Source organism: Chiloscyllium plagiosum, chromosome 2 (genome assembly GCF_004010195.1).
Source record: "Chiloscyllium plagiosum isolate BGI_BamShark_2017 chromosome 2, ASM401019v2, whole genome shotgun sequence".
NCBI classification, from domain to species: domain Eukaryota; kingdom Metazoa; phylum Chordata; class Chondrichthyes; order Orectolobiformes; family Hemiscylliidae; genus Chiloscyllium; species Chiloscyllium plagiosum.
The window spans coordinates 74124198-74133793 of record NC_057711.1 but is presented as its reverse complement, the minus strand read 5'-3'; the positions used below and the strand labels follow the sequence as shown (position 1 = coordinate 74133793).

The 9596-nt window shown below is 39.5% G+C and overlaps 1 protein-coding gene across 4 annotated transcripts in view; it reads right to left on the bottom strand.

The window, feature by feature from the left end:
* The window catches only part of mfsd3 (major facilitator superfamily domain containing 3), a 125229-nt gene that overhangs the window by 70186 nt on the left and 45447 nt on the right, over window positions 1–9596 (bottom strand). For all 4 annotated transcript variants that reach the window (XR_006314842.1, XM_043712157.1, XM_043712139.1 and 1 more), the window contains exon 4: window positions 5315–5462. Coding sequence is in view for 3 of the 4 variants with exons in the window: in XM_043712157.1 (XP_043568092.1) it covers window positions 5315–5462 (148 nt within the window). In the remaining variant the exon portion in view is untranslated. The remainder of the gene's footprint in view (window positions 1–5314; window positions 5463–9596) is intronic.

Genomic DNA, 9596 nt, shown 5'->3' with positions numbered 1-9596 from the left:
GTCTCTAAAGAAGGTGGCCATCTGGTGTGTTCTGTGGTGGAACTGGTCCTCCTGGGAGCAGATACAGTGAAGGCGGAGGAATTGGGAATATGGGGTGGCATTTTTGCAGGAGGTAGGGTGGGAAGAGGTGTAATCCAGGTAGCTGTGGGAGTTGGTGGGTTTGTAAAAAATGTCAGTGTCAAGTCGGTCGTCATTAATGGAGATGGAGAGGTCCAGGAAGGGGAGGGAGGTGTTAGAGATGGTCCAGGTAAATTTAAGGTCAGGGTGGAATGTGTTGGTGAAGTTGATGAATTGCTCAACCTCCTCGCGGGAGCACGAGGTGGCACCAATGCAGTCATCAATGTAGCGGAGGAAGAGGTGGGGATGGTGCTGGTGTAATTACGGAAGATCAACTGTTTTACATAGCCAACAAAGAGACAGACATAGCTGGGGCCAATACGTGTGCCCATGGCTACCCCTTTGGTCTGGAGAAAGTGGGAAGATTCGAAGGAGAAATTGTTAAGGGTGAGGACCAGTTTGGCCAAAAGAATGAGAGTGTTGGTGGAAGGGTACTGTTGGGGACGTCAGGAGAGCAAAAAACGGAGGGCTTGGAGGCCCTGGTCATGGCAGATGGAGGTGCAGGGGGATTGGATATCCATGGTGAAGATGAGGCGTTGGGGGCCGGGGAAACGGAAGTCTTGGAGGAGGTGGAGGGTGTGGGTGGTGTCTCGAAAGTATGTGGGGAGTTTCTGGACGAGGGGGGATAGGTCAGTGTCGAGGTAGGTAGAGATGAGTTCAGTGGGGCAGTAGCATGCTGAGACAATGGGTTCCCGGACTATGAGGTTGGAAGCTGTGGGTGGGAGATCTCCTGAGGTGATGAGGTTCTGTATGGTCTGGGAGATGATGGTTTGGTGATTGGGGGGAGGGGGGTCATGGTCGAGGGGGCAATATAAAGAGGTGTCCTCGAGTTGGCGTTTGGCTTCAGCGGTGTAGAGGTCAGTGCGCCAGTGTTTAAATTTTAGGCCAGACTGGTTGACTCTGATTAAACAAGACATTGCTCCAAGAAATGAACCAGAGAATCGCTGTCACATATTTTGTTGAACTGAAACAAGTGTGTGCACATTTTCTTTCTGACTGCAAGGAACAGGGCCCTGTATATAGTTTCTAGTACATCTAAGTGAGTCAGACTATGACCTTGACTGACAATTCTAAATTGTTTCTCAGTGTCATTCTCTACACATTTGAGAATGTTTTGCAAATACTGTCTACTGTGGAATCACATCTAATGCTGGAGGTTGTATTGTAAATATTGTAAGCATGTACTGCTTGGGCATGGTCAGTTGTGAACAGCTGAAGAGATATGCTGTCTACCCAGTCTATCTCAAATTACCTTCAAAGGTCAAAATATCTCAAAGATATAAAGATTTGTTCAGGAGGATTTGGACAGGCTTAGTGACTGTGTCTGAACTTTTCAGGTGAAATATAATGTGAAAAGTTGTGAAGTTATCCACTTTGGCAGGAAGAACATTCTGAGGAAGGGTCAGTGGACCCATAACATTAACTCTGATTTCTCTCCACAGATGCTGCCAGACCTGTTGAGCTTTTCCAGAAATGTTTTTGTTTTTCTTTCTGATTTCCAGCATCTGCAATTCTTTTGGTTTTTTATTTGATAGAAAGAGCAAATGTGCAGAGATTTTCTTAAATACTGAGAAGTTGGAAAGCGCAGACATGCAAAGGGAACCAGATGTCCTGGTCGATAAGTCACTAAGGGCTAAAATATAGTTGCACTGAGCTATTAGGAAAGCTGGTAGAGTGTTCGCCTTTATTGAAGGGGATTTGAGTACAGGAGCAGAGAAAATTTGTTTCAATTGTATAGGAGCTTGGTAGTCCACACCTATGTGCAGCTTTTGTCTCTGTATCTCGAGGAAAGATAATGTTGCCGTTGACGGAGTGCAAATAACATTAACTAGGCTTGTACCCAGATGAATGAGATTGTCCAACGAAGAGAGACTGTGTAATCTGAACCAGTATTATCTACAGTTTTGTCATTGAATCCTACAGAATACTTAAAAGGATAGACAGGATAGGTGCAGGTAAGATATTTCCCCGGTTGAGGGGTCTAAGAGATACAATATAAATAAGGGGATGCCATTTCGGACCCAGAAGAGATTTTATTTTTACTCAGAGGGTATTGAATATTTGGAATTCTTTACCCTAGAAGGACATGAAAGCTTAATCATTGAGTATATCTGCTAAGTGTGTGACACTTTTAAATGTTTTGTGCACGTGCACAGTAAGGGACAGCTTACATGGGATCCTTTGGGTCAATGTGCGCTCCTGCACCTTTTAGGAAACATTGTGAAACAAAAGCATAGATACTGTTGGCAGAGGACATCATGAGACTGAAAATGCATTTTAAAGCAATCAAGTCATATGCGGACAGGCTAACACAAACATACATATCCAGGTCATTCTGCTAAAATACATGTTTCATCAACACGAATTTGCTGCAATATGATTGACAAATTGGGGATGCTGTTTCTAAAGGGTGAACTTTTAAAACATGTGTTGGCTATAATGCGATAACATAGCCAACACTTTAAGCGCTGTTTCTAAAGCACGATTTTTTAATAACATGAGGTTGCACAAGAATACAACTATGTGTTATAGAAGAACTGACTGCCTGGCCTTAATAGCCCAGCAAATGTGCATTGGAAGTCCTGCATCACATGAACGGCTTCCTGATTTGAGTGTGCATGATTCCTCTGCTATTTTCACTATTCCATTGTCAACTTTATTCATCTCCCTCTCCTCGGTGAAAGGTGTCAGTTCCTTGCTCCTTTCTCCATTGCCAACCATACCCTGCTTTACAACCCTGCTTTACAACCCTTCTTCACCTGCATCTTCCTACAGTGAGCTTCAGCTGACTGGCTACAGCCAACACTGTCCAGCCTGAGTTTGCCTACATGCTTCCTGCTTGAGTTATCAAATATAAATTAAAATAAGGTTTTGCAATGATTTTCGCTCTATCTAGTAGAACTAAAACCAACTGTGACATATTACAGGCTCACTGAAAGTAGCTAATTTAGCAAGACCAGAGAGTGAATCTTCCTGTTCTATACAATTCAATAACTCACACCTTTAACCAGCTCAACCTCTGGAGGGTTATCTTTCCTCTTTTGAATTCAATTCAAGAGTTCAATACAAAAAAGCCTCTAATCTAAAGTGAAAAAAGCATAGCAAAGTCCATTAATGTAAACTATTCTCATCTTTACTTTATAAGTATGTTTTTTTAAAGTTTAAATGCCACTCAAGCAGATGCAGATTTCAATCCCATTTTCAAACCCTTACAGCATAGAAAATGCTTGACAGCTCTTAGCAGGATAAAGCAACACCTTTTGCCTGGTTATCCAATTTTCTCAAGAGTAGTGACAGTTATTAGTTTGTAGACAGCATAAAAGAACCTCTTATCTCAAACCTGCTAGCCTTAATGCACTGTTAATGATTAGCATCCAGTCAGAAACAGCAAAGGAAAGGGGAAAGGAAATCTGCAAGTTACAGATACATGTCTGCATTTTAGCCTTGTCATAAAAATCAGATGTATTTACTAAACCTCTGAAGTTTGCATTTCATAGAAATAGAAAATTATTCCTGAAATCAAGAACAAAAAATGCATACACAACATGCTTCACACATTTGTCCAAAGACTGTCATATGTTGTGCTATCATGTTTACTGCAGAGACAACATTTAGATTTGAGTGATATTTTATTCTTTTGCATGAATAGTTATTCATTTTCCCCAATCTATATTGTTGAGTAAGGATTGAATGTATAGATGGTTGCATTTTGATTGCCTTATGACATTAGATCAAAGGTCTTATATAAACTGGAATTTCATTCCATCTTTCATCATATGATATGAAAAAATATAGAATAAAATATTACTGGAAGATACAATATTAGTTTTAGGTAAATCAAATGCTGCAGTTAGTTAAGTTGAAAGTCTAATGCAGCTGTATAAGAAATGAAATTTACAGAATGCTACCATGACTAATGTAAGCAGAGTGCAGCACTTTCAAATCTTCAAAAGAGATGATTGCTAATGAAACAAGGTACAGGAGCAGTACTGTATAACCTATTGATCCAAAAAAGACTCATTTTCAGCAATCAGTGACCCACTTTTACAGTATTCTCATAATCAGTTTGACGCTCAATGATACTTGACAAGTCCCACAGGTTTACAGGGGAGTGCCGGATGCCAAGTCTGCCCTTCCTTCCGATTTCAATGCCAAGCTGAACAATTTTTCCCTTTGACAGTTTACTGTTTTCTCAGGAGATTTTACACTTTTCATCATGCAAAAATATCAAAGAACTATTGTAACTGCTGGAAGGCCAGCATAAAATTAAACATCAATCCGACAAATAACTCAACACAGAGATCATGACTCGACATCTGACACAACTGTGTTTACACTAATTTTTCTTTCAAAAGAGACACATAAAGGTTATGAAAGGAGATCATGTACTGGAGTGGGTGCCTGTATCTGCACCAGAAACTCCAGGTTCAAGTCCCTGCTCCAGAACTTGACAGTCAAGGAAGGTGCGCTCTTAAGGGGAGATAGTGGTGCGGTGGTAACTCTGGATCAGTAACTCAGAGGCCCAGATGAACGCTCTAGGGGCATGAGTTCAAATTCCACCAGGGCAGCTGGTGAAATTAACGAATGTGAAGTTAAAATTGTGACCATGAAACATTGTTAAAAAAACCCATCCACTCCACAAATGCCCTCTAGAGATGGAAACCTTCCCCTGTGCATAGCTCTTAATGGCTGCACAGATCAAAGACAATTAAGAATGAGCACCAAATGCTGGCCTTGCCCACAGCGCATGAAAGAATAAATAAAAAAGCCAAATATGTTTGTGTAAGGCAGCAAGAGCAGGGCCTGAGTCAAGGGGAAACTATCACTCTGCAGGGCTCAAGGGAGTCTGCTGTGCTTGGTCAGTGATGGGGATGGTAGCCCAGGCCAGAAGCAGCAACAGGACTCAGGCTTTCTGTCCCTGTTCCTGAGTAAGAATGGGATTCTTGGTCAACCATGTAAGGAAAGAAACTGGAGCCTATACAAACACTATCTAATGCTCCCAGCTGTCACTTTCCTGCTGGCCTTCATCTTGGGTGAGAAGCTAACATGCTGCACATTATATTGGGCACTTGTAGAGAATGAAATAAAATTCCAATTTAGCATTTTGTTAATATTACTTATTTAGTTTGAAGACATGATAACAATAAGTTATTTTCTTATGTCTATACATGAATAAAAGTTAAATCTACAAACTTACTTATACTTCGTCATTAATATGCCACCGAGGCATGATCCAAGAATAGAAAATCCCATTGCAACTAGCCCAGTCCATAAGCCCAGCTCCGCTGGAGAGAAATTGTGCTCCAGTAAAAACATTGGAAACATGCTCACAGTACCCTGTTCTCCTAAAATAAACAGCAAAATTGATGCATTAGTCAATATAATTACACACTATTTCAGCAATAATAAATAAGAATGTCTTGTGGTTTGAATAACAGTATTGTAATGATATTAAAAATTGGATGCAAAAGGATCTTTGAATTCATTATTGCTTTTGGATTGTACACTTGTATTATTTCCTAATGATGGTTTTAAGACAGGTTTTTGATCAAAACAGGGACTAGGGCAGTGGCGGGGAGGTGTGATAATCCGAAGGTCCCATTGAATCAGAACAGTCTTTTTCAGGATCAGACGAAGGGGGAAAAAAATGTTAGTGTGACCAGCCTTGGTTTCCTTTTTTGTATCCCCTCCTTTCTGTAACTAGTGCCATACCATCAACAATGATTATGGTAAATGAGCTTTACACAATCTCTGCAAATATGTCTCATAGACTTTAATTAAAAATGCTGGGAACAACTTAACTTCACAGAGAAAAGTATATTGATTAATTGTGAGATGTAACATTTTCTTCCACATAACAAGGGCCAAGTTATTTTCATCTTCTGTGTAATTTTGTGAATTTTCATACATCAGGACAAAAGGATCACTTGGTGATGAACAGAACAATGCTATATCGGGCATGCGGCATCAACAAGTGCCCACAAATATAGTTCTAACTTACTACAGCCTTTTAAAAATGCCCTATTGTGGTGTGACATTTTGGATTTTAATGGTATTTTCATTTATAGGATAAGATAGCAATAACACTTGTGCCAGAGCTAGCATGAACACAAAGTAGCATAAAAGGAAATCATTGAAAAATTAATTTATCATTAATTAGAGTATCATCCAAAGTTGCAACTATCAATGATTCCATTGAATTTCATAACTGTATTACAAATTTCATCAAGAGTCCTTCTTGACTCAGAGACAGCTTCTAGCAAGACATTTCAAGAACGATGGAGTTCAATCATTTGTGCTATTACATAAACATTCAATCATAGGGGATAGGCGAACTTTGTAGCACAGATGAATTTTGTTTTTGGGATATAGGAACATAAGAATTATAAAAGAATCACAGTGATAAAATCATTCTTTTTTGATAAATCAATCCCACTTCACATTTTCTCTCACTTTTTACCACAGAAGGCTATCTGAAATCGCTTCTTGATTCGATTTGCATTGTTCAAGTGGATCAAATTCCATCAGGTGTCTCTTATTTCTAGGTTAATATTTTAACAAAACCTAAATTCCCTAGTATTTGGATGCTTCATCACTGTGAGCACTGTTTTATTCAGATTTTGAAATTCTCCAACTTTGTTGTCTCAATAAAATTTCTTGCTTCAGGTTACATTAAATGATAGGAGCTTTAGTGCTGTTAAGTCATGACACCAGGAAGATGATTATTTGTGTTTTATATGTGCTCCACTGACTGAGCTCTCAGTTACTTACAAACATTGTACTGTAATTATCATAGTAGTCATTTCTCTACAGGTACAGGTACACTACTTGACCACAGGGCTGCTCTCTCATTAGACAGATAGAGAGACAACTGGTGTGGTTTAACCTGAGGACCACCAGGCCTTAGTCAAGAGACGAGGTTGAGAAGGAGAGTCCTCACAGTAATCAGAGCCAGTGGTTACTGAATCCATGCCATTGGCATCACCCTGCATCGCAAACCAGCTGTCCAGCCAACTGAGCTAATCGACTCCCAATCATTTCAATATAACATCTTTAAGGCAGGTACAACATATGCAGATGCAAACAAGTCACTAAGTATCATTTACCAGATAGATCATAACTGTATGCTAAGGTAAAAACCTACTCCACATATTTCCTTAAATGCTGGCAATTCTGTAAATGTAGTAATCCAGACAGATTACCTGCTGGGAAACTATTTTTAGTAATCCGTCTGGTGCTGTTGTAATTGTGGATTTTTGGATTACTGCTAAATTCTGGTCCCATTGGTTACTGAAGCTACAACTGGGACTTGTAACACAGTGCTATGATACAATACATTAACTGTATGACAGACATAAAGAAAAAGTAATCCCTGCACAGTAATCCCCTTCTGGTACCTTACTCTTATTATGGTCTAATGACTGAAAATTATTTCACTCAAGTAAGATTTACTATAATCAGTTTTTGTGTATTTCACTGTTTCACATTATTCTCAGAAGCAGATTAGCCAGTCACACCTCTTTAAATCTTTTCTCAAGTACATTACATACTTTATTAATACAAAAGCAAACACAAAATGGGTTTTCTGTCATAATAGCATCCCCTAGTGGATCTGCAGTGAATTTCAGGTTTGAGTATTTCTTAATTCATTCTTCAGTATCTCAAATGTCCAAGGCAGACTTAACATTTTAAAACCATGTATGCAACTGTGTTAGGACAAACGAAACATGAAAAGAAACTGCCAATCTGAAATTAAGTTCTACTCTTCAATGTGATGGGATGAGTGATGCTTTGGATTGTGAATGTACTTGCATTGTGTTCAGTCCTGGTTATCATTCATGAGCTAATACAGTTCCCTCAGATTGACTGCATTATAATATCATAAGACACATTACTATTTATTCCAAACTGTAAATTTAAATTGGACTGTATAGGTTGATAATGTGCCAGTATACAAATGCTATTTTTTCTCACCAGGTTATACTGGCTACTATCACTAGGGACGCTGTTTCAGCTTTGATTATGTGTTTGCAAGGCCATTAGACCATAAGAAACTGGAACAGAATTAGGCCATTCGGCCCTGAGCCTACTCCATCATCCAATAGGATCGTCACTGATCCAACATTCCTCACATTCACTTTTCTGCCCTTTCCCCATGACTCTTGAATCACAGCTATCACAGCCTTAAACATACACAAAGTACTCTACCCCCACAGCTCTCCCTGACAAGAGCTTCCAAACACTCACAACACTCTGAAAAAAGAAATGCTTCCTCATCTCAGTTGTAAATTGGCTCACCTTTAATCTGAGACTATGCCCTCTGGTCCAAGACTGTCCCATGAGGGGAAACATCCTCTCAACATTAACCCTGTCAAACCCCTTATGTCTGATATGTTTCAGTAAGATTACTTCTCAAGTTTTGAAATTCCAATAAGTAGGGTCCAAATGTTTAACCTTTATTCATAATACAATTCCTCCATACCAGGGCTCATCTTAGTGAACCTCCTCTGAGTTGCCTCCAATGAAATAATATGTTTCCTTAAATAAGGTGACCAAAACTGCTCACAGTACTCCAGATGTGATCTCACCATACCTTGTACAGTTGCAGTAAGACTTCTCTACTCTAATACGCCAAACCCCTTGAAATAAGGACCAGCATTCCATGAGCCCCAACATCCCCAATAGTTCAAAACACACAGGCTTACAAATAGATATTTAAATAAATTAAGAATTGGAAGAGTAAGATATACTCAGGGCATTCAGTCACAATAACACAAGCATAGGTAAGAGTGATTAGAAACGTTGATCTAATTTGGTGAGCAAGAGATAGGTGGGGGTTGTTGCGATGGAGAACAGAAAGAGTCAAACAGTGTTTTTATCGTGTGAAATTTCCTTGGCCTCTTCAGTGTTGGTAGAGGTGAGGATAGAGGAAGAGGATTTTAACAGACAGTTGTGCATAGCAAAGAAGAGCTGGAGATTATCTTTCCTCTCTACATGATCAGGGATTGGACAACAAACATGTAGTATCGCTTAGTGGACAGTACTTTAATTATATATTCAAAATAAATATCAAATTTATAGTTCAGCCATTTGGAAACAGATACTGTCTCATCCACCGCTTCATGTGAGAAGAGAAAAGCAGTTCTCTTGACTTGATTGTACCTATTTCAAATATCCATCAATGTGACCTATTCCCTTAATTTGGATTTAATTTTATCAACCTGCATTGTTAGACAATAGACAATAGGTGCAGGAGTAGGCCATTCTGCCCTTCGAGCCTGCACCACCATTCAATATGATCATGGCTGATCATCCTTAATCAGTATCCTGTTCCTGCCTTATCTCCACAACCCTTGATTCCACAATCCTTGAGAGCTCTATTCAACTTTTTCTTAAATGAATCCAGAAACTGGGCCTCCACTGCCCTCTGGGGCAGAGCATTCCACACAGCCACCACTCTCTGGGTGAAAAAGTTTCTC